Here is a 25391-nt window from a genome sequence, read left to right on the forward strand (position 1 = left end):
CTAGATGAGGAGATCTACATGGATCAGCCTGATGGCTTCGTAGTAGAAGGTCAAGAAGGAAAGGTGTGTAAATTATTGAAGTCTTTGTATGGCCTAAAACAAGCACCTAAGCAATGGCATGAAAAATTTGATAAAACTATGACATCTGCTGGTTTTGTTGCGAATGAAGCCGACAAATGTGTGTACTACCGCTATGGTGGGGGAGAAGGAGTAATCCTGTGCTTGTATGTGGATGACATACTAATCTTTGGGACAAGCCTCAATGTGATTGAGGAAGTCAAGGACTTTCTGTCAAAGAGCTTTGACATGAAGGATTTGGGAGTGGCTGATGTGATACTAAACATCAAACTTCTAAGGGGAGAAAATGGTGGGGTAACACTTGTACAAACTCACTATATGGAAAAGGTACTGAGTCGCTTTGGTTATAGTGACTGCAAGCTCGTGTCCACTCCCTATGATCCAAGCGTGATCCTGAGAAAGAATCGAAGAATAATGAGGGATCAGTTGAGATACTCTCAAATCATCGGCTCGCTAATGTACTTGGCTAGTGCAACGAGGCCTGACATCTCATTTGCTGTGAGCAAATTAAGCCGGTTTGTTTCAAATTCGGGAGATGATCACTGGCGTGCTCTTGAAAGAATATTGCGCTATCTAAAGGGAACGTCGAGCTTTGGCATTCACTATATGGGGTACCCGAAGGTACTCGAGGGCTATTGTGATGCAAATTGGATATCTGATGCTGATGAGTTAAAAGCCACAAGTGGATATACATTCACACTTGGAGGTGGCGCTGTTTCCTGGAAGTCTTGCAAGCAGACCATCTTAACAAGGTCAACAATGGAAGCAGAACTTGCAGCACTTGATACCGCTACTGTTGAGGCTGAATGGCTCCGCGAGCTCCTTATGGATTTGCCGGTGGTTGAAAAACCTGTGCCCGCAATTTCTATGAACTGTGATAACCAAACAGTAATTATCAAGATAAACAGTTCAAAGGACAACATGAAGACCACTAGGTATGTAAAGCGGCGGTTAAAATCTGTCAGAAAATTGAGAAACTCCGGAGTAATAGCATTGGACTATGTCCATACGTCTAAAAATCTGGCAGATCAATTTACTAAGGGACTATCGCGTAATGTGATAGATAGTGCATCGAGTGAGATGGGACTGAGACCCACATGAAGTTCTATCGTGGTGGCAACCTGTCCTATGTGATCGGAGATCCCGTGAATTAGGATGGTGAAACAAGCTATGGGTAGACTGAGGGAAGAGACCCTTTTTAATAAAGGTCAATCTCTTGAGTAATGCACTTCTCTTCCTATCTGTATGGCAGGTTGGTAAATACCTCAATGTGATCCGAGTGGCTTAATGAGAAGCAAAGATGTCGGCCTACAGGGCATCTTAAAGGAACACACCTATGTGAGTTCAATTGCTAGTCGCAATCTATGAGATTTGGGTGATCTCTAGATACTCATGAATAGGCTAGGAGTATGACTTATATGCTCCAACCAGAGAGGATGCTACAGGCAGCCTAGTATCAGTAAAGGAATCGAGTGAGCCTCACTTTGCACAAAACTGTCAATTTAAGGCATAGTCCATTGGTCAGTTGTAAATGAGTGTAAACTCCTTTTCTAGATGGATGTTCAACTTAACAGTCTCCATCGAAACACTGGTATATCAAATAAGCTCAGATCTGAAGACATTAACTGTGGACTTCTAAAGTTTGGTGGGGATTGTTAGATTAATTTGGGCCAGGTCCATTATTTATTCTAATTAATCAAATAAACTTCAAAGGCCCACAATTATTGTTAAGTGGAAAAGTGATTAGTACCATATGGGAAATTCACTAAAAAGGTTATCAACTTAAATAGTGAGTCTTAGGACTCTCACATAGACAAGTTGAGAGGGAGAACCGGGAGGCCATACGCGCGCGCCGCCGCCGCCGAGCTGAGCCGCCCGCCCGCCCCGCCCGCCCGCCTGCGCGCGACGCGCCGCGCCGGGCCGGGCCGGGCCGGGCCGTGGCCGTGGCCTGGCGCCGGCTTCCCGGTGTGACTGCTGCCCCGTCTGTAGTTTCCTGTTCGGGGGCTTCTGCTTCCTGACGGGAGAGTCCCGTTCTATTGCTCCGACGCCGCACCTGCAGGAGCTTCCCGTGCTACTGCTGCGACACCGCACCTGCAGGAGCTTCCCGTGCTACTGCTGCGACACCGCACCTGCAGGAGTCTCCCGACGCGACCTCCTCTGCAACATGGTGGACACGAGGAGGACTGGTGGCCGCACCAACACCAACGACGGAGAAGATGGTGGCTCACTGTCCGCGGGTACCGGCAATCCCACCCTAGGGTATAAATCTAATCCCACTGTGCGCTATTGTTCATATGCTATTCTGTTAGCGTTTTTAGCGCACTTGGTTGCTGCACTGTTAAATACTATCTGCAGTAGTGGTGCTGTTACAGTATGGTTAGTGGTACTGTTACTACTGTTTAAGTCGTATTTATGGATTAATATAAGTCGTAAATTGACCAAATGTTCAACAGATATGCGATCTTGTGATTTGTGATTGTCTGGAGGTAGAAGGAGGATGGAGGATGTTGGATTTTAATTCTATGGTAAAAAAAATCATGTGTTGAAAGTACATAAAACACGTAGTTGTTGGGTAGACAGACTCTTCCAATTAACCTGTAAGCTGTGCACGAGTGTTACTATACCATTTTCTTTAACTTTCAATTTAACAAGTGGGGTATCTTTCTAAGTTCACCCAAAACAACTGGTCCACAATTAAGGAAAATAACAATTGAATCACTCTCGCACTCTCGGTCGAGAAAAAAAACGGAACGGGATTTATTATTCGCCGCGTACTTCTGACGTCCCAATCTCTGGGCGGCCACCTGTCAGTCGGAAGGGAGGAACCGACGCGCGACCCGCAGCCGCAGGCACAGCAGCAGGAAAAGGAAGCGCGCAGAGACCGCCCTCACGCGCCGCCGCCGTCCGCCTCAACGTCCCACGGGACGGACTGCACAGTGAAGAGTAGTGAGTCGAAGTAGCAGTAGATCCCAAATCACCATCCATCGCCGAACCAAAAGCAAACCCCACAACGCCACCACCACCGCTCGCCTGCTCTCACCGACCAGCGCTGCGCCACCCCTCCTCCTCCGCCGCCGCCGGATCTCCAGCATGCAGCCCTCCTCCTCGTCCTCCTCCGGCGCGCACCCGCCCGACCACCCCAACTCCAAGCCCCCGGCCGGCGCCCCACCGGCGCCCGCCATGGGGTACCCCGCCAACCCCGCTCCCAACGGGAACCCCATCCCCGCCGCCTACTACGCCGCCGCGCCGCCCGCCGCCGCCACCGCCATCGGCACCGCTGCTCCGGCGGCCTTCGGCGTCGCGTACCCCTACCCCGCCCCGCCTCACCACCACCCGCCGCCTCCTCCGCACCACCACTACCCGTACCCCCAACCTCCTCCTCCGCCGCACCACCACCACCACTACGCGTACCCGCCGCCTCCTCCCACCTGCCTGCGCCGGCTCCTGGCGGCCGTCGTGGGCGCGTTCCTCCTCCTCGGCGCCGCCACCTTCATCGTGTGGCTCCTCCTCCGCCCGCGCGCGCCGGCCTTCTCGCTCACCTCCCTCGCGCTCTCCCGCGTCGTCTACTCCCGCGCCAACTCCTCCCTCTCGGCCTCCTTCGACGCGGCCCTCCTCGCCGCGAACCCCAACGCCAAGCTCTCCGTCGCCTACTTCTCGCCGCTCGCGTCCGTCTCCTTCGCGCCCTCCTCCCCGCTCGCCGTCGCCTCTCTGGCCCCCTTCGGCCAGGCGCCCGGCAACACCACCACGCTCGCCTTCCGCCTCGTCGTCGACGACGCCTACGTCGGGCCCGACGACGCCGCCGCGCTCAAGACCGGCGACGGGGGCGCCGTCGACGTCCAGGTCAGGCTCATGGCCGTGGCTGTCTTCGACAGAGGGGGCTGGCGCACACGACGGAGGGTCATGAGGGTCACGTGTGATGGCGTCAAGGTGGTTTTCCGCGGGAAGAATTCCACTGAGGCAGCCTTCAATGGGCCGCCGAGAAGGTGTGATGTCGTGTTGTGAAGGTTAGTAGTCCTGCTGATTTTACTCTCCTATATCATGTATTTCTATTTTTCTATCTATCTATGCCTGAATCTTACTTGCGCATTCCAGGCAGTGTAGTTTTTTTGTGTGGATCGTAGTAGGGCTAGCATTTTGTTATGATAGTAACTGTGATCCTAATGTGGCTGTGTGCAAAATACAAAGCCTTCGATTGTATTATACTTATGTCCTTGTTCGTGTGCACAACTTCGTCATTTTCCTTAAAGCCAATAGGAAACGATAATGTGGGATTGTCAATGGCAGTGGCATGTTGGAGTCAAATGTCGACGGTAGTGTCATTATGGTGCTATAAACAGAGAACAGTATTAAAAAGCCCAACGGATGTTTGACTAACCCTGGGTTCACTAATTTCCTATGCTAAGCAACAGAAAGCGTGGCAAACTTAAGAGTTTTATTAAATGTCCGTTCATGCCATAGAGTCAAATTAAAGCAAAAGACCGCACAGCACCAGGTCGGCAACAGGTGATACCAATATGCCAAGTACCTAGTTGGGATTAGGCATTTGGCAGTTTGGCTTGTAGCACCTAGGCAGGACAAATCTTGAAGGTGTTGCCTGATTCACTGATGTACTAACTTTGTTTGCCAACCCATTAGTATCTTCCTTTTTCTTCTTATTTATAAAGTGTGCAGTGAACCCATTAAAATGGTGTTGGATATTGCCTAGCGGAGGTATTCTATTACACAAAATGTGTCGCCTCGGTTTGGGTTTCAAGAGGCTAGCATTTGTCTTACATTCATGACCTTGTTTGTTCAATTAGATTTGAGCAACGAGCCAAAGAGGAAATGTTTTCTTTTGTGAATCAATGTTGGTGATGTGTTGGTTTCAAGTGTCAACAGAAGTATGAGACTATGAGTATAATACTGTGAATTGAGAAAAATATATCAAAGAACCCAGCAGATGCTTGACTGACCTGGGTTCACTATTCCCTTATGTTAAGCAACAGAGAACCTAACAAATCTATAGTTATGAAGTCCCCATCTATTATTACCTGGCAAACCTTTGAATTGAAAGATTTAAGGGTGTATTAAACTATTAATTTCTTTTTTCACTTTATAGAACCTGTTAGGTGTTATCCATGCATGGTGAACTGAGCACGAAAGATCATTGCAGCGCTAGAGGCTAGGAGTGGCTTCGGTTCTGTTTTCTTCCATGGTATGGTTGGCCCGACCAGATTTTGTGTACATGGCATGCAATGGTTAAAAAACCATCAAGCACTATGTTGGTGACAGAGTTGATCAGGCAATTTTTGTTGATGACACATATTGCCAACACGGGCAATTTTTGTAGCAATTCATACAAACTAGTAATAGTTCTGGCTGAATCACTTAGACATCAGTTGTGTTTGCCAAGACATTATTAAATCCCCTTACTCGTATCTTTAGAAAATGTTTAGAGAAATTTCAGCCAGATAAATATAAGATATACTCCCTTGGTTCCAAATTATAGTTCAACTTACTTGCAGATTCCAGGCAGTGTAGTTTTTTGTGTGGATCATAGGACTAGCATTATGTTGTGATACTAAGTGTGATTCTAATGTTGCGTGCAAAATACTAAGCCTTTGATTGTTGTATATTTATGTCTTTGTTCGTGTGCACCTCTTCATTTGCATAGATAGGAAATGATAACGTGGGATTGTCAATGGTGGTGGCATGTTGCATTCAAATGTCAATGGCAGTGTCATTATGGTGCTATAAACAAAGAAAATGTATTAAAAGGCCCAACAGATGTTTGACTAACCCTGGGCTCACTAGTTTCATATGTTAAGCAATAGAAAACATGGCAAACTTATAAGTAATTGTATTAAACAGTTCTTTTGGAGTTTTGGTTTCATAAAATCTGCTTCCCATGGCATGCAAAGTTGAATTAAAGCAAAAGACCGCACAATGCCATGTTAACGCACGTTGATGCCAGATGCCTAGTCGTGATTAGGCATTTGGCAGCTTGGCTCTTAGCGCCTAGGCAGGCCATTTGTGAAACAGTTAATTTGAATTGATTGATAAAGGTGGTGCCTGATTCACATATGTACCAACTTTGTTTGCGAATCCATTAGTATCTCCCTTATATCCTACATTGCACCGATACAGGATACTGATACGCCGATACCGATACGGCGATACGGTGATACGGCATTTTCCAAAAACAAGGATATGCCGATACGGCAAGTATATAAATATACCAAAAAAATCAGAATACACCTACTGAGAACATTTTTCACTCTAGCAGAACAATCAACAAATAAAAATGGCAAAACATAGACATTGCTAGTTCCATGAAGCATCTAAGATACTTGATTTTAAGGTTCTTACAGCACAATAATTAATATTGGTTTTAACATTTTTACAGCAGAATAATAAATATTAGGGTACAAGGGACACAAGCCAAATTTAAGGCTAAGGTTGCTACTGCATCTCAGTGCCAGATACGCCTTCTTCATCTTCAAATAATATCCGTTCAAATTCTGGCTCATCCAGTGAGAGATCAGCATGTTCAAGAATGCCAGCACCATGAAAGGTCTCATGATTGTCTGCCCCAACATCCCACATCTGAGTTGGCCCCTTCATATAATCATCAGATTTCCTTGACAACAGATGCATGTTGCTATGGACAAACACTAAATCCTCAGCACGTGGAGGAGTAAGCCTATTCCTGGTTACGCTATCAATGAATCCATATGTACTCCAGTTCCTTTCACATGAAGAAGAAGATGCCGGCTGCCCAAGTAACTTCAGTGCTAATGATTTCAATTCTTGGGTCCTTTGACCATGGAGGCCCCACCATTGCTTTGGTTTGAAAAAAGCTCGATCTTCAATTGACTCACGGTCCGCAAAGCAACCTCCAAATAGAGAAAAATCAGCAAATTGCCGTTTGATTGTCCTAAGATCCTCTGGATTGGGAAACATTTTTCTAAAGCACTTGTTCCTCATGTCAGAGACCTCAATATCTTCATGGGGGGCTACACGGTTAGGAACTTCAGAAAGCCACTGTTGAGAATAGTACCTGCATAAAAGAAGGGCATGAATCAGTCCCAAAAGTGATAAAACATGAACCAAGTGACAGTAGCAAATTGACAATTGACAACAAAAATCACCTAGGGTTGAGAGAATGAGCCAAACAATGGAGAGGAGTATTGCTTTTAAGCCAACGATCATACAAAATGGCATAAATAGTGTCATAAAAGCCAGATTCTTCATCAGGTTGCTTTCTCTCATGGCGATAAATGCGATCTTTCACTTTCTCAATCATGCTGTCCCACATCTCATAAATCAGATGGAGACATGGCTTATCTGTGTCTGCTGCCCTTAGCATTGAATAAATAGGCTCAGTGAAATCAACAATGTATTTAACATTGTCCCACCAAAAATCATCAAGCAACTTATCTTTTACAGATCTTGCTTTGTCTACATCATCTTCCCTATATGTTGACCACTTGTCACCAACAACCATTAACACAAGAGACTCTTTGAGAACAAGGAACCTCTTCAACATAATAATATGTGATGCAAATCTTGTATCGGCAATAGCAAGAAATTTGAGTTTACTAAACTCATTAAACATTGATAGGCGCATACCGTGGTTCATGATGTAGTTCTTGATCATGAACACAGCCTCCACAGTATCCTTAATCCACATGAGCCCAGCATTTTCAGCATCATTGTCCTTTGCATCACAAATATTCTTCAGTGCCAAATTCAGAGTGTGGACAACACATGGAGTCCAAAAGATGTGGTCATACTTCTGTTCAATTATCAGACTGGCACCCTTGCAGTTTGCTGCATTCTCTGTAATCACTTGGACCACATTCTTTGGTCCAACACTTTCAATCACAGAGATCAACTTCTCAGCAATGTATTCCTTTCTCTTAATCTCTCCTTCAGTGTTAACAGCTCCCAAAAACATAGGGCCATCTTCAGATACAGCTATAAAGTTGATGAGTGGGCGCCGCTGAGGATCAGTCCACCCATCAGCTGTAATAGTAATCCCTTTTGTAGGTCATGTAGTCTTGAATGGTTCCAACAGCCTCTCAACATTGACTCTCTCCTGCTGGAGAAGAGTAGTCCTCAACTTATTGTACCCAGGAGGTACATATCCACCCAAATCAGTGTTTGCAAGATACATTATTAAAGCTCGAAAATTTGGGTTTCTTGCTAAATTGAATGGAACACCTGCAGATTACAAAGACAAGGAAAAAACATAGCAATCAGAAAAATGTTTTGAATCAAATTGATACTAAGATTCTTTCAATGAATCAAGTTCCATACCTCATGTATAGAACATTCTTCCAACGAGAGCATCAGCAATTTGGCGACGTTCACGGAAAAAGCTTTCGTCAATCCCTGATTGCCTCTTTCTTCTCTTTGACTGGGCATTTGTACCTCCAGAAGGGGGTAATCCTGTACTCCCTATCTGTATTGGCAGGGGAACACTCTTCGGTTTGCTGTTGGAGATCGCTGCCTCAGCATCAGCCACTTCCTTGCGAAGTTGCTGAAGAATTGGTACTGTCACCTGTTTGCAAATGTGCACACCTTGGTTTGGTATCTTCAACAAATGTGCTCTGATTCTAGTATAGCTACCAGATATTTGTTTGCCACAAAATTTGCACTCTAATACTGCATTTCCTCCATCAGGGCCATTGTTCTCGATCTTATTAACATGCCTCCAGAGAGGATATTTAGGATCACAGATCTCATTCACTTCAGGAACACTATCGCCATCACTTGCTACATTGACACTACTAGGTTCAGAGACATGCAACGGAGAACTTCCACTACCACTTGCCATCCCTAAACAACAACAAAAAAAGAAATCTAGAGTTTCAAAGTTGGAATGCAGATTAAGAACTGACCAGAGGAGATCTAGAAGTTGTATGAATCGCTTACCTGAGGCGGCAACCTGTGGCCTGCGGGCGTCGGCGGCTGCAACTGGGGCAGGCGTTGTCGGCGGCGGCAAGAGCGGGCGCCGGCGGTGGCGGCAGGAGCGGGCGGTGTCGGCGTCGGCGGCAGGAGCGGGCGGCCCGTCGTTCCTGGCTCGATGCGATGGTGGCGATGCTGTGAATGTGTGACTAGCAGGGTTTGAGGGCTGTCTAAATGGGCCACAAAAATGGGCTGCTGAGATGATGGACTTCAATTTGAGGGGTTATGGGCTGCGAAGAATCGGACAAGTATCAGTCAAGTATCGACTAAGTATCGGGATTTAATTTATTTATTTTTATTGATGTATTTTCCTGATACTTCACCGATACCGTATCGGCGTATCTGATACGTATCGTGATACCGGTACGGCAGTTCAGGGAAGTATCGGTGTAACATAGCTTATATCTTATTTATAAAGTGTGCAGCGAACCCATCAAAATTGTGTTGGATATTGGCTAATGGAGGTTTCGATTACCCAAAGCCTGTCGCCTCAGTTCGGGTTTCAATGGGCTAGCATTTGTCTTTCATTCATATACTTGTTTGTTCAGTTGGATATGAGCAAATACGAAATGAATCAATGTTGGTAACGTGCTGGACTGTTGGTGTCAAGTGTCTTATGAGTACTGTGAATAGAGAGAAATATATTAAAGAAGGCAACAGATGCTTGACTGACCTGGCTTCACTATTCCCTTATGTTAGGCAACAGAGCACCTCACAAATCTACAGTTACGAAGTTCCAACTTCCAACCTATTATTACTTGGCAAACCTTTAAATTGGAAAGTGTTTATGGTTGTATTATTTTTTTTTTTACCTTTTTGGAATATGTTGTGTTATCCATGGATGGTGAACTGAGCACAAAAGATCATTGCAGCACCAAGGTTGGGATTGGCTTATGGTTCTGTATTCTTCCATGATGTGGTTGGTCCTATCAGATTTGTGTATATGACATGCAATGATTTAAAAAGCATAAAGCGCTACTTTGGTGACAGTTAATTAGGTGGGATGATGGCTCCTACTGCCAACACAGGCAATTTTTGTAGCAATTCATGTGAAATGGTAATATGCTGGCTGAATCACTTAGTCGTCAGCTTTATTTGTCCACACATTATTAGATCCCACTTCGTTATCTAAAAACTCGACCTGCGGGGGGTTATCCACTTCGTTATCTATAAAATGCCTAGTGAGAAATTTAGGCCAGATGAATATAAGGTATAGTTATTGTCTGTATCAATAGTTTAGGTTTCAGATCCTTGCTCCATTACAATAGATGCATTTTTTTTTCTTGTTTTATTTCATGAATTCTTAGCAATGTGGAGCTAAAATTCGTCAGCAGTCAAAATTATTAGTGTACTTTCATTTGACGTTTCCCATTTAGAATTGATTGTAGCTGTAAACCTTGATGGGAAGTGTGATTTGTTGACAGTTTATGTTTTGATGGATTGCAGGATGTAGGTATGATGATTTTTTTAATTTCATGTTGAAAACCTGTCAGTTTAGTGTTATTCTTGACCAACTTATGTTTATAATGCCTCATTAGTTACAAACTGTTTTTAAATGCATCAAATGAGTCTTAAGGGATGTGGCCTCAGTTCAAGCACTAGTTAGAGACACCTCCTTGATCACCGGCCAGAAGACAAAAAGGAACCAGTTCTATGAATCAGTTGCACAAAGTCAGGCATGGTCTTGTAGTCTACTGCTTACAGATGAATGCATTAAGTGCTTGCGTAAATTCTGAAATGCAACCTTGTTTTATGTTGATGCTAGAATTTGGGAAGAAAGTTGACTTGGGTAGAGGCAATAAAAGGAGACTTGAAAGGATGAAATATACCAAAAAACTTAGCCTTAGATAGGAGTACTTGGAAAACAGCTATTCACGTGCCTGAACCTTGATTGCTTCTGCTGGGTTTCAACTCTAGCCTACCCCAACTTGTTTGGGACTTAAAGGCTTTGTTGTTGTTGTTGTTGCTGCTAGAATTTGGGAAGAAAGACAGCATAGTTGCCTGAACTTGTACATCTGACATAGTACAATGAACAGTTGAGCATGAATTGGAACTTGGAACTTTGATAGTCCATTTCTTCATTCGTCACAAATAATGTGGTCATATTGTTATTTCTGCCTGCTAAACATTCAATTCAATAATTCTGAAGTTCACAAGTAAATGTTCTTGGAAAAGCATTTTCATGCACACAATGATGGGTTGGCGGCCGTATTGTGTTGTTGGGTGGTGAATATGGACGATATTTCATGTTCTAGAGTTTTTAGATGCTATTTTTGTTCTCTTTGCGTATCTGCATAATCAATGCACATGTTTGTATTTATGCATCTCATTGGAAACGGACGAAGCACTTGATTCCATGTCCGAACTACTTTCTTTGTTACATGTGTTTACTGCCTTAGGGAATCCCCTGAATCATTGCTTAGGTCTATATAGGAACCCTATATAGCTTTCTTTTGTTTTTATTTTCTTGTTTTCTTGCCTTTTCTGTTTTATCTTGCTACTCTTTTTTCTACTGGTGGTTATGGTACTCTTGGTGCCTGTAGAGCTTCTTCTTTGTTGTGCATAGGCTGCTACAAATTAACCCTTCACCACATTAATGTTGCATATGCTGGTAGTTTATAGTCAACTGTGTTACTGTTGTAGCTTAGTGTCTACACTATATAGTCTATGTTGGCATAACAGGTCCAAACTTTATTTGGCCTTTTTTAGGATACCCTAGGTTACACAAAATAAGATTATTTGTTGTAATGCTAATGCAGCATTAGTGTTTATACATGTATTTTGCACTTGTTTTCTGATGATACGTGGGCCTAGCTAATCGTTTGCTTGTATCAGGATTTGAGGACCATCATACCGGCTTTGCTGACCACTCTGGATGCTGATCGGGAGAGACTTATATTCCATAGGTACAAGAAGCTAACTGGCGCAGCGGGGGGCATTCGTCGGCACTGATCTGATGAGCAATATTCCAGCTGGGTAACCATGCTTTTTACTTGGCAGTAATAGAGTAGCGAGTGAAAGAGAAGTCTGAAATGATTCATGCTTGGTGGTTATAATGAGTGTCTGTGTATCTATGATAGCTTCAACAGAAATGTTTGCAAAAGTTTATGGCAAGAATTATTGTGCATGCATGGTGGTTAACTGGTTACCTGGGCGTGTGCTATGGAGCCTCGTGAAACGCTGCACGTTGAACTAGCGCTTGAAATCAAGATCGGGTTTCTTGGAGATGGATGGCTGAAACCTATAACATCAACATGTCATGTGTAATGTGTTCATCAGTTCGCCAACATACTTGATGGATGGCTATCATCGCGTATCCATTGATTGAAGCTGGCGCCGGGGATTATTTGGTTTGGCAGATCAGTTCCCAGACCTCATGTCATTGAAGCTGGTGCGACATCATGTGTACCGCTCTGCCTGCCTGGTGTAGTGTCCATAGCAAGGCAGTATTCTTGGCATTACATAGGAACATTCATCAATTAAAGTATATTTAATAATATGAAACCACCTGGCTGGTATGGTTGGTGTCCTTTGTTCATTCATTCATTCAATTCGTGCTGGTGGACCGGCGCAGGCAGGCATGTCGATGATTCGGCTGGATCGTGAACGAAGTATCGTTGGGTGATTTATGTGAGAAAAAAATATTATTTTGACTGAAAATTTACGATCATTTATGACAAGTTACAGTCAAACGAATATGCTGTCATACGGTGGCCCTGGCCCCTGCCTCATGCCATGTTTCTCCATGTTCGGCCTTAAACAATGGGCCTGCACTGTACCGAAACGCTGCTGCTGCAGAATGGCCGAATATGGGGGGCCACACCTTGTCGTCTGCCTGCTTTCACCTGCATTGGTTAGCAGTGTGTTTTCTTTGTAGATGGATGTGGAGAGAGAGCGAACTGTGCAGTGCATCACCAATTTTTTCATTTGTGTTGCGATGTGGTCGTGGTTTGGTGGCGCCGTGCGTCCCTCCGTCGTGGTGCTGGATAGGATAGGGGAGATGCGGCCGAGGTTTGGTGACCAAACGCCTTGGATGACCCGGCGGAGGATCGGACGAGCTCGCCTCGTGTCGTTTTCCTGAGCTCAACCGAAATAGACCTCCACTCCACTCCGTGTAAGCTTTGGTTGGTAGGTGGTCGGTCAGTTTTGAAGAGGACTTGAGGAGACCCAAGATATATACGGCTTGTGGGGGCCCCTAGGAGAGGACTAGGCCACTAGCTAGCAGCACAGGAAAGGAGGGAGGGATGGAAGTTGAAGTCGCCTGCTTCAGATGGCTCCTGTTTGGAAGGTTCCTGCGTGTCGGATTGTGACTTGTGTGAAGCAATGTAACGCAGGAATGGCCTTGTGTGGAGGAATGAAATGGGTACAGGATCGGAAGGGGGGTGAAATGATCTTGGATTTTGCTTGGGTTGGTGGGGAATGGCCTGGTGGGGTTGTCCTGCGGGCTACGGAGTATGTATGGGACCATAACACTGCAAGTGATGTTGCATTGTACAGTACGTGTTAGTTATTAGTAGCATTAGCTAGTTCCTTGTAGTTAGCCTAGGTAGCACCTAACAGTCCGTGTGTTGCATTGCCTGGTGGATGCCCTGCTCCGGCCCCGTACGGCCAGACTTCTACAGGCTCCGGTTCCGCGCTATGCATTGTACAGTGCCGTTTTGTTTTTATTTGGTAATAATTGTCCAATTGTTGACTAATTAGGCTCAAAACGTTCGTCTCGCCAAGTACAACCAAACTGTGCAATTAGTTTTTGATTTCGTCAACATTTAGTACTCCATGCATGTACCGCAAGTTTGATGTGACGGAGAATCTTCTTATTGCATAGTGCCGAATTCTGAAAATTGGGGGAACTAAACAACCCCAGGCTGAAGGAGCCACAAATCACGGATTTTTTCGGCTTCGCGTTCATTTTAAAGCAGGGAGTGAAAAAAAAAATTGGCTCATATGAGCAGTGCTGCTACAGTGTTGGTGTGGGATGAGCCAGAGCAGCAGGAAGCTATACCAAACAGGCTGTAAGTAAACATGATTTTATTAGGGCTCTGAACTTCGGTGGCAGTTTGACGGTTGGACTAGTTAGAGTATCTTGCAGCTGTAGGTAGCGCCATGGTTTGTCTTGACTGGTAGGGCGAAGGTAAGTTGTGTCTAGATTGGTGCAAATGCACCTAGACGAAAATGAAATAGTAGTGGGTCTAGTTAAAATTTATACATATTATAAATGTTATTGTTTTATTATATAAAATTTAGTTAAACTTAAAATATTTTGACTCTCCGTAAAGATGAATGACATAATTTCGAACCGAACTAGTCAAAGCCAGTCAAGTTAGTAGATTGTAGGAATCGATGTAGTACCACTGAAAGAGAGAATGACCTGTTAGCTGCAGCACAGCTGCTGCTACAGTACCAGGAGATAGTAGATTGCAGCCAGAGCCGGGCTTGCAGCGCCGCGCAGCTGCTACAGCACCTATAGAGAGGGCAATTGCAGCCAGAGCTTGTAGCAGCAGCTGCAGCCATGGCAGCTGAATAGGCCCGTACTTTGCCTTTAAAAAAAAATATTTACTATACCTCAAAAAGATCCGTTCGTTTGAATCTATCGGCCGTACATTTTCAGCAAACGAACAGTGTTTTTCTCTCACAATAAATCAGCATAAACCAAATTTTAGCAAAGCGAACATATTTTTAAATAATGGAACAAAGGTTCCTGCCTCTGCATCTCCGAACGAGTGCTTAGATGTATCTCCCTTTTTCTCGGTAAATAAATCAATGCAATACTATATAGGATGAGCAGTCACCAGATAGACATAGTTACCCAAAGCGTTATATCACTACCGGAGACCGGCTCTTTGCCGAGTGGCAAGTGATTTGCCGAGTGTTGTTTTTCAGACACTCGGCAAAGACGCCTTTGCCGAGTGTTTTTTTTTTTTTGACACTCGGCAAAGAAGCTCTTTGTCGAGTGTTTTTTTTAACACTCGGCAAAGAAGCTTCTTTGCCGAGTGTTTTTTTTACACTCGGCAAAGAAAATTTTAAAGCACATTTTGAAACAGTAAATTAATTCAAATAAAAAAGTTTCTTTTACTGCCATTTCACAATGATAATTATTATACATCAAAGAGAGAATGCTCCTGCAGCCTGACATGTAATTTTCTGATACCACAGCGTCGGTGGTCCACTGATGGTGATGCCAGCGGCCAAGCCTCAAACAAAGTCTCTTTCCCCTTCTTCTTTTTTCTTGAAGTAAAGAAAAATATAAGACGGCAGATGGATTGATGCCTATCGTTTTAGTGCAATATCTGGGGCCACATGCTTCTGCTAGTGCTATCACGTAGATGTTTCACCATCCCTAGCTCACAGTGACATCAGTGAAAAACTCACTGCAGACTAGTAAAACAGATTATGCGTACTCAGCTTATTATCAACTCTGTAAATGTTCAAAACTGCTCAATGGCCGCATTGTCTTTTTAGAAGGATCTCTACCTGCATTGTTAATGAAGTAACACATCCACTTATTACTGCTTTGCTAGTGTAGGAAGATGCACAACTGGGAACCCCAATTGTCAGTATGATATGAACACCAATTCCATGTGCAAATGCTCTCCACATGGTCACATGGAGAAGACAGCGTATGATATGAACACCAATTCCATGTGCAAATGCTCTCCACATGGTCACATGGAGAAGACAGCGTATGATATGGACACCAATTCCATGTGCAAATGCTCTCCACATGGTCACATGGAGAAGACAGCGCGCACACACACACAGTCTTTTGGATTACGCTTGCTTTTGAGAAGTTTCTTGGGATCTCCGAGCTAAGAGAGGGACCAATCAACTACCTGTCCTCACCCTAACCATGATCCCAAGTCTCAAACCGTACTTTCCCCTCACCAAACCCTGGCCGGACATGGACGGTCGCCGGAGTTCCGGTTGTTGGCACGCCAACGTAACTCCAAAAACACCGTTGGAGCTGAACTCATGTACCATGTGATTTGCAATCGACTTGCAACCTACCTAAAAGCTTTCTAATCCCATCAGCAGACGATATCCTAAACTATAATAATCCGACAGCATAACTAAAAGCAGAAGAAGGCACCACCACATGAAAGAAGCAGTTTACCTGAACTGAATGAACTTTTAGATTTGGTTATGAACAATTGAACGATGAACTTAACAAAGATTGCAACACACACACAAAAAAACATATATATCCACCAACACCAAGAAAGATTAGTTAACCCTCTCTAAATCACCTCACACTTCTTTTTTACTATTATATCCCTCCATTTATTACCAATTCACCATCTCCTTTGCAGTATGGACAGACATGACACGTGTGACAAGCTGTGGCCTACCTCGCCGGCCGGCCGGAGCAGAGGAAGCAGAGCAAAAGCAGAGCACGTGAAGGAAGGTCCTCGGCCACGTTAGACCTCGACGCGGCAGTACGTGGCGGTCTGGAACCTGAGCCCGTGGGCGCCCACCGCGCCGCCGTATCCGCTGCCGGCGCCGGCGCTGATGAAGTACGCCGGGCAGGTAACAAAGATGTGGTAGTGCCCCGACACCCAGCTCCCGACCTTCCACCTGACCCGTCCATCGATCCTGACCTGCAACACAAGGTACCCGGCGGCGATGTCCTTCCTCAGCGCATCCGCGAGGAACGGCGCGAAGGGGACGCCGGGCCCCGCCAGGACCGGCGACCAGACGTCGACGTCGCCGTGGCCCTGGTACAGCGGCGCCGGCTGCAGCCTGGAGTTGAGCGTGACCTGCTGGTACTTGTAGGACGCGGACACGTCGAGGCGGTCGTAGTAGACGCCGACGCGCGCGTTGGGGTTGCGGGAGGCGAGCGTCACCTGCGCCGTCGTGGAGAGGAGCGGGGCGGACCCGTTGGTCAGGTCGAGCTGCCGGAGCGAGGCGTCCTGCAGGTAGAAGCGCGGGTGGGTGGGGCGCAGGACGAGGTAGATGATGAGCGCGATCACGCCGGCGAGGAGGGCGAGGGTGAGGAGGATCAGGAGCAGGCGGCGGCAGGACTGGCGGAAGTCGTCGTCCGCGTGGTTGCCGCAGTCCTTGCCCATGGCTGCCTGCCGGTGCTTGCTGGAGCGCTCAGAGCTGGCTGGTTGACTGGCTGGTGTGGTGTGTGTTGGAGTGGAGGAGCTTGGAACTTGGAAGGGTGGGCTGGGTTGTGTTTGTGTGTGGCCGTTCGGGAGTGGGTTTTATATTATTATTAATAGGGGTTTTAGGGATTGGTGACTAATCTTTGTGTTTAATATGATCATGTTGAAATCATGGAGCCGGAGAGAGAGAGAGAGAAATGTCTGTGTCGAGGAGCTTTCTCTTTGCCGGGATTTGTGTCTGGTTTGCCAGAGATATCATCATTGATGGAGAAGGAGAGCACCCCACTTTTTTTTTTTACTTTCATCTTAAATTTATGAGGCTGCGATTGTAGGTGAGAGATGTTTTCGCAAAGATATCTGAAGGCACTGATCGGAAAACGGTTTTATGTTTAAAAATTTAGGGCAACGGCTTATGCTTACTGTAGCAGCACATCGTTAAATCATAGACTAATTAGGCTTAAAAAATTCGTCTCTTAAATTAGTTGTAAACTGTGTAATTAGTTATTTTGTAAGTCTATATTTAATACTACGTGCATGTGTTAAACATCTAATATGATAAAGAGTAAACTTTAGGTGAAAAAATTAAACAAGGCCTAATACGTATTCATAGAAAAGTACACGGTAGGCTTCTCAAAGACGCATACTTAGGTCCTGATCCTAGCTAAGTAACCTCCCAAAGAATAAATATGGGGCCGGCCGTGTGTTTTCCCGAACAAGCCGGTGAGACGAGCGTCGTGCCAAGCAAAGGTGTGCACGCAACAACAGCATAGTACGTACGCATGAGAGAACGCGCCATTGATGGCATAATATCATGCACTGCATGCGTCCGTACATCACTGCTGCTCGCCCCACATGGCATAGCGTGGATGCATTGAACACACATGAGCTGAAGAAGCAACGTGCATGGAATAAGTGCATCTTTAGTTACTAAAATTTTGCAAAATTTTTCAAGATTTTCTGTCACATCGAATCTTTAGACGCATGCATGAAACATTAAATATAAATAAAAAATAAAACTAATTACACAGTTTAGACGAAATTCACGAGACGAATCTTTTAAGGCTAATTAAACTATTATTAGACACTAATTAGCAAATAACAACGAAAATACTACAGTACCATTTTCCAAAAAAATTCGCCAACTAAACTAGGCCTAAGGTGGTGTTTGGTTGCCCCTCCTAAATTTTAGTCGTTGTCCAAAATCGAATGTTTGGATACATGCATGCAGTATTAAATATAGACTAATTACGAAACTAATTGCATAGTTTGCGACTAATTTGCAAGACGGATCTTTTAAGTCTAATTAGCCCATGATTTGACAATGTGGTGCTACAGTAAACATGTGCTAATGACGGATTAATTAGGCTTAAAAAATTCATCTCGTGGAGTACTGACGGATTATGTAATTTTTTTATTAGTATCCGAACACCCCATGCAACATCCTCCCGACACATCTCCTAAATTTTAGTCACTGAATCCAAACACTGCCTAAATGCTTGGCTCATGAGCCATATTTTTTCAGCGAAGAAACATTATTTCTCTCTCATCAAATCAGTGAATAGTACTTTTGAACGAAGCTAAGGCCTTGTTTAGTTCCCTTCAAAATTCCAAGTTTTTTCACTCTCTCTCCATCACATCAATTTTTAGCCGCTTGCATGGAGTATTAAATGTAGGTAAAAAAAATAACTAATTACACAGTTTAGTTAGAAATCACGAGATGAATCTTTTGAGCCTAGTTGGTCCACGATTGGACAATATTTACCAAATAAGACGAAAGTGGTACTATTCATCCGGTTGGAAAAAGTTGCAAACTAAACAAGGCCTAACATGTCGAATATCTTTTGGTGAGAAGCAACATCGAATAAATAGTTGCGAGAAAGAAAAGGGAGAAAGAGAGAAGAGTAGTAGTAGGGCGCGTGAGTGAGTGTGACGAAATGGCCTGGTGTCCCGTGCATCCGGTGCGGCGAAGGAAACGGCGGCCGGACCGGGAAGGGAGAGGCAGCAGCAGAGGTGTACGTGTGCGTGGTACTGGTACCGCCAAGTCGCCTCCTTACCTTTGGTTGGGTCCACCGGTCCACGCGGTGCCGGACGCCTGCACGTAGTACGGTATGCGCGACGCGCCCACTGACCGTGGGACCACCACAACGTACGTAACGAAGTTGCTCGCGCGTCCATCGGTGACCGTTAACTACCCAGGTTAAAACGCTTTTATCGGGCGTCGTGTTAAACTAAAGTAGCCGGCCTCTCACAAGGACAATGTGCGTCACGCTTCTTCTGGATGACAAACTTTAAAAACGGGAGACAGAATCATCGCCTGTGATTATATTATATTAATATATAATCGTGGAATATATTTTTGTATAATATTGTTGATATATTTGGAGATTCTATATTATATCTTATATATACGTAGTACTGAGGCCCCGTTTAGATTCTAAAAAATTTTACATAGTATCCGTCACATCGAATCTTGCGGCACATGCATGGAGTACTAAATGTAGACGAAAAAAATTTAATTGCACAGTTGAGTGAGAAATCGTGAGACGAAACTTTTGAACATAATTAGTCCATAATTAGACACTAATTGCCAAATACAAACGAAAATGCTAGAGTAGCCAAAATCTAAAAAATTTGGATCTAAACGGGCCTGATAATTAAAAGAATTTTTTTTGGGAGGGGGAGGAAGACCCATACATCTCGCTGCAAAAGAAAAATGTGTTTCACGCGCTCGCACGCGGCAGGCATCCATCCACCCGGCGGGTCTCGGCACGAGTGCGTGAGCCGTGAGCCGTGAGCGTGACACGACAGCGTCTCTCGCCCTCCCCCTCTTTATTCCTCACTCATCGCCGCGTACTAGGCAGGAGGAACCTAAACCTTGGTGCCCATGCTGCATCCAGATCCAGTCCAGCCATGACATTTCTTTTCTCCTGCCGCATCATCCGCTTTCATTCATCTCGCAATTAGATCTCTTTCCCCCCCGGCAGAATCCGATTCTTGCTCTCCTCTTCTTCTCTCTCTCTCCTCTTTCCCTACCTTTCCGGCTGCAGGAGACAAAACGCGCCACGTTCTCGCGCACTGGGTGCGTGCGTAACCAACACGGTCCCGGCCGGGGACAGCACGGGGAGGTGGTTCGTTCGTTTCCTGCACCAGCACCTGAATCTTTAATTTAGGAATAGACGATCCATCAGACGAGACGACCATCCATCGCAAAGGGAGCGGCACATTTATGGTTGGGATGGTGGAATAAACGCGACTCTGGGTCAGATTAGATAGAGAGATTAATAAAGCGGAGGAGGATAGCGACCGTGGAGACCGACCGGGGGGACGTTTCTGCAGTTTTGCGACGAGGGATGGACAGACCGGGAGAGAAAGGAAAGGAAAGGGCGATGGCGACCTTTCCCTCCTCTGGCACTCACTGTGGCAGGCAGTCCAATTTTTTTCTTCAGGGGAGGCAGGCAGTCCAATTGCATTCATCGCCATCTCGTTTCTTGTCTGCTTATTACTTCTCCTCCTCCGGTGCTCTTAGCATAGCATAGGCATGGCCGGGACGTCTGTCTAAACGGGCCAAGCCCACCACACGGAACCGTCGACTTCAAGGGTACTACTATACGGTACAAGACTAGCTAGCTACTCCTCCACCACGCGCAGCGCAAAGCAAAGCAAAGCACGCACTGGGTTTCATTGCATCTCACCAGCCTACTAGAGCCCACCACCGTTCAGTAATAATAAACACACTACGCATGAATGCATGCCGCGCAGCCGTGTACGTCGCCGTTTGACACCATCACCATATTCGCCGGTCGGTTCAGGGGCTGATAAGGCCGGCTGACGCTGGTTCGTTGTAAAAGAAAAATACTATTGGCTGTCTGATAAGCTCTGGCTGAAACCAATAAACGAACAAGCTGCATAAAATAACTCAAAATGATAAAGTTGTAGGTCTCGATGTAAGCTACGACTTTAATATAAAAAAAGTTTCTTCCTTCGACACCATACAAAAAATGATTTCTAGTGCGCCGAGCGCTAGTACACCATTATTATGCTACTAAAATTTTATATTATTTTTTTGAGCATATTATCTTAACGACCTCAAACGTAAAAGCTCAAAACTATAAAGGCATCGTTCGTTTCGCTGAAAAAATAAGCCAAAACAATGTTCCGTCTAATTTGTTGTGAGAGGAAAAACACTGTTTCGACTAAAAAAAGAAGCTGAAAAGTACGGATTATAAGAGAAACGAACAGGGCCAAAGTTGCAGATCTCGTTTGAGTGCTCCAACTTTGATGTAAGAAGTATCTTCATTTGACACCATATAAAAATGATATTATTTTTCTAATGCAACGAGCGATTATTATGCTACTAAAATTTTGTATTATGTTTTTGAGCATCTTTATGCCATCAAATGGAAAAACTCAAAACTATAACATTGTAGACCTCATCGAGATCTATAATTTTCATATAAATTAAGTTCATCTTCATCTGACTTCATATCGAAAAAGTTATGATTTTTCTAAGATTCAATCTGGTCACGTCATTTTCGGTGGCGCGACACAATAATACAATCACACCAACTATAGTGGCGTGACAAGCTTTTCTACGTTGGAAACGCCGTCTAACATGGCAGATGTTGCCGCGCCATTGGCACAACAATGCTATTTTGTCGCGCAAGCGACACTGGCACGACCAAAAGGGTGGGATCTGCAAAAAAAATTTAGGAACGATTATTATTAAAATACTGAATAGAAAACAATTAAAAATAAAAAAAATCCAAGCCATGCAGACATACATAGCCCGTGAAATAGCACAGTACCTCCGCATCATTTCCCGTGAAATAGCAGAGTGGTCCAATCGGCAAGACAGATGGAACGAGTAACATGAACATGTTTAAAACGCGTTTAGCTCGTACCTCATAATGCTTCTTCAACTAGAATGTTTTAGGAATTCTCCTGATTTTCTAAATATATTTCCTATTTTTAGAGCTAAATCTAATTTTTTAGAAGATTGTAGACATATTTCACAAGGTTTAAATATTTTATTTGGATTTGTTGTATTTCACTCTATCTCTAAGACTTGTCTCTTTTTTTTTTTAAGTTTAGAGACATTTTCTGTGGTTTAAAACCTTATTAGATATTCACTGGAATTTTTAACTAAAAAAAATGAAACCATCTTGTCAACCACTTCAAACATGAACGGTTTTCATAGTTCAAGAGGTAAGATGCCTTGTAAACTTGAAAGAGAAAAAAATGAATGATGATGATAGTTTTTTTAGATCCTCTCTTGGTTAGTTAGTAGGTGAAATCTGATTACAAATTCCCATTGGGAAAACTCAACCATACATGCCTTCCTAACGACTCATAAATCGATCGACGCTTGTCCTTCATGTATAAACTCCACTGTTTGGAATGCCGCCTTCGTCACCTTGATTCCTCGAATGATATGGCCACCTCCTTGAGGGCTTGAACAATGTTCGCACAATCGGTTGCCAGCTTGACTTAAGACTATCTCTAACAACAATATCCAAAATAAAAGACCCATTCAATATTTGGGTAGCGCTACAGTTAAATGGTTCAATACACATTCGTCATCCACTCCAACAACAGGACCTAAAAGAGAATCCTTTCTGCAAATGAGTTTTCAGGAGAGGGGATACTCATATTTGGGTTGTGCCTCTCAGACAAACAAAATGGATCTTCCGTATAGGTACTCTGTTGGAGGCTGATTTTGGGTCTTCTACTACCCATTTTGAGTTTGGATGCCCATATGGGTCACCTATTGAAGACAGTCTTAGAGCATCTCTAAGAGTACCCTATTTTTTCCTCCCCAAATCATGTAGTAGTTTTGCAACTCCCCAAAAGATATCAGGAGAAAAAAAGAAGGCCATCTTCCATAGTTTTCAATAAATAGCTTAAAAAAATAATCAAATTTGAGTGCCACGTCAATATTTGGTTGGCCTTTTATTTCTTTTCTCGCGGCACTTCAACAGGGTCGCGATCCCGACGCCGCCGCCAACTCCCAGCCGGCTGCCGCCTCCTTCCGGCCAGCCGAGCCCTCCTTGCAGTGAGTGACTTCTGGTTGATAGCTACTGAAAACATCCCAGGAAAGAAAGTGAAGACAGCTGCTCACTGGGCCCCCTTCTTTGCATCTCTACTCCTCTCGCCTAGGAACTATAAGTGGGTTAAAAGCTTTATTGACTCTGAAGCTTGGGCTTTCTTTGACAACAGCTTGAAGTCCACCTTAATCAAAGTACCAGATCACTGCCCGGTGCAAAAGCTAAATTGTACCATCTCTGAATGCAGTAGCTCTTTTCTGTTACCTGATCAGAGGAACACAGAGTCTCAGCTGGTTGAAAGCACTACTGTAAAGAAAGACAAAAAGAAGAGAACTATTCAAAGCGAAGTGAGAAGAAGCTCGAGGCTCAAGGAAACTAATAAAGGATTTAAGCCGGGTATCTGCACTAGTAAGAAATGTTTGGCATGTACCCCTAATCCTCCAGACATGTCACTAACTTTGATCAAAGATATAGGTACAAATCTGTGCCAACTTGATGAAGACCTTCTTTCTGAAAAAGCTCTAAACCAGAAGACGAAGAAATTTGGCAAGGCTATAGCCATGATGACACAATTCAGAAGAAGGAAAAGGCAAGCTTTTCAGGGAAGAAAAGGCAGCCGAAGGAGAACGAGAAGCCTAAGGGCTATGATCCTGATGTTCAAGATGAAGATGGTGCCAACCCTGCTTCCCTAGGGAAAGCTGCACCTAAGAAGAAATCCAAGAAATGAAACCCTCAGGGTTGCTTAGAGAGAAGATCTGGCACTGCACTTTTGGGTCTAGGGCAGTAGGCCTTTTCTTTTTTCTCTGAGTTTTCTCTACACTTCATGTGCACCCTATCCTGTGGACTTGGTCTGTTCTAGGTTGTTGGTTTGTTATCTGGTGTCAGTTGGTGTTAAAACTCTCGTGGTTGTTAAGTGGTTGCCCTAGAGCTGGCTCTGCCTTTACGTTTCTTCTTTTTACTCCTTTTCCTGCATGCTTGTGCCTATTTCTGGTTCGCCCATAAGCTCTATAGTACTGCTATCTTCAAGAAGTATGTTTCTCTGCATCAACGTTACAACCCATGAATAATCAAACCTAAAAATGTTGGAAGGTGCTATGCTGGAATGTTAGAGGTATCAATTCAGATGAAAAATGGAACCCGATTAGGGATACCATTACTAAAGCTGGTTGTGATGTTTTTTGCTTTCAAGAAACAAAAAGACAAAGTTTTGACCCTCTGTTTCTCAGAAAATTCAGCTGCCCTGGTTTTGACTCTTTTGAAATTTTGCCATTTATAAGTCAGTTTTCTTTGGTGACGGCTCCAATTTATAATATAGCGAACTAGCAGTAGACCTCTTCTTCAGTTGGGCCAGGGTTCTTGTTTTCGGAGTGTCCCTAGTCTCAGTCTTTTTACCTGTTTTCTTTCGTACAGTTGTTTTTTTCTGCCATTTTACTGGTTTCTGTTTTGATTAGCAGGGGACGTTGGGTGTAAATAGAGAGTTGTATTTGCTCTTTTTTTCTCTTTATATCGTCTAATAAAATCCGCGGCAAAGCTTTTGCCGCCCTTTCGAAAAAAAAGAAATTTTGCCATCCATTGGTGCTTCAGGGGGAATCATTACTGCCTGGAAGAGCAGTGTTTTCAGTGGGCAGCTAGTTTTTCAGAATAATTATGCCATCACTGTCAGACTTACTGAAAAGCACAACAGAGATTCTTGGCTCTTAACAAATGTCTATTGACTTTGTACACATGATGGTAAGAGAGATTTCATCCAGTGGCTTAAGCACTACAGTATAAGTGATGATGAAAATTGGCTTATAGTAGGGGACTTCAATCTCCTAAGAAAACCTGAGAATAGGAATAAACCTGGAGGAGATGTGAATGAAATGTTGCTTTTTAATGAAGCCATAAGTTCTCTTGGGTTGGTTGAACTGCCTCTGTATGGGAGAAGATATACCTGGACAAATAAACAGCTTTCTCCTTTAATGGAAAGATTGGACTGGTTTTTTACATCAAGTTGTTGGACCTCTATTTATCCTGATACTTCTGTCAGTACTCTTGTGATGCAGACATCAGACCATTGTGCATGCAACATAACTATCTCAACTACCATTCCAAGAGGGAAAATTTTCAGGTTTAAAAATTACTGGTTCCAGCATCCAACTTTTATGCAGATTGCACAACAAGGCTGGGAGGAAACTAACAGCCAGATTGATAAGGCAAAGGCAATTACTGCTAA

At 44.2% G+C, this 25391-nt stretch overlaps 3 protein-coding genes across 6 annotated transcripts; 1 reads left to right on the top strand and 2 right to left on the bottom strand.

Moving 5' to 3' along the window:
- Positions 1-2900: 2900 nt before the first annotated feature.
- Positions 2901-12255, top strand: LOC136483281 (NDR1/HIN1-like protein 10). Of its 2 annotated transcripts, none has more exons than XM_066480292.1 (2): positions 2901-4082; positions 6464-6574. In XM_066480292.1, the coding sequence occupies exon 1, from the start codon at positions 3169-3171 to the stop codon at positions 4078-4080; it is 912 nt and encodes a 303-aa protein (XP_066336389.1). In that variant the 5' UTR covers positions 2901-3168; the 3' UTR covers positions 4081-4082; positions 6464-6574. The 2 variants fall into 2 exon arrangements, with proteins under 2 accessions (XP_066336389.1, XP_066336388.1); XM_066480291.1 differs by lacking the exon at positions 6464-6574 and adding an exon at positions 11866-12255 and having other exon boundaries at positions 2909-4082.
- Positions 6464-11857, bottom strand: LOC136483280 (uncharacterized). 3 transcript variants are annotated; one of them, XM_066480290.1, is made up of 3 exons: positions 8998-11857; positions 7209-8901; positions 6464-7117 (listed from the first exon to the last, which is right to left on the bottom strand). In XM_066480290.1, exons 2-3 carry the CDS (start codon positions 8015-8017, stop codon positions 6520-6522), a joined length of 1407 nt encoding a protein of 468 aa, XP_066336387.1. In that variant the 5' UTR covers positions 8018-8901; positions 8998-11857; the 3' UTR covers positions 6464-6519. The 3 variants fall into 3 exon arrangements, with proteins under 3 accessions (XP_066336387.1, XP_066336386.1, XP_066336385.1); XM_066480289.1 differs by having other exon boundaries at positions 7209-8925; XM_066480288.1 differs by having other exon boundaries at positions 7209-11857.
- Positions 12256-16307: 4052 nt separating the features above from the next.
- Positions 16308-17210, bottom strand: LOC136481195 (NDR1/HIN1-like protein 1). The gene has a single exon (XM_066478548.1). It carries the CDS (start codon positions 17091-17093, stop codon positions 16446-16448), a length of 648 nt encoding a protein of 215 aa, XP_066334645.1. The 5' UTR covers positions 17094-17210; the 3' UTR covers positions 16308-16445.
- Between the last annotated feature and the right edge of the window lie 8181 nt (positions 17211-25391).

Source organism: Miscanthus floridulus, chromosome 9 (genome assembly GCF_019320115.1).
Source record: "Miscanthus floridulus cultivar M001 chromosome 9, ASM1932011v1, whole genome shotgun sequence".
NCBI lineage: Eukaryota > Viridiplantae > Streptophyta > Magnoliopsida > Poales > Poaceae > Miscanthus > Miscanthus floridulus.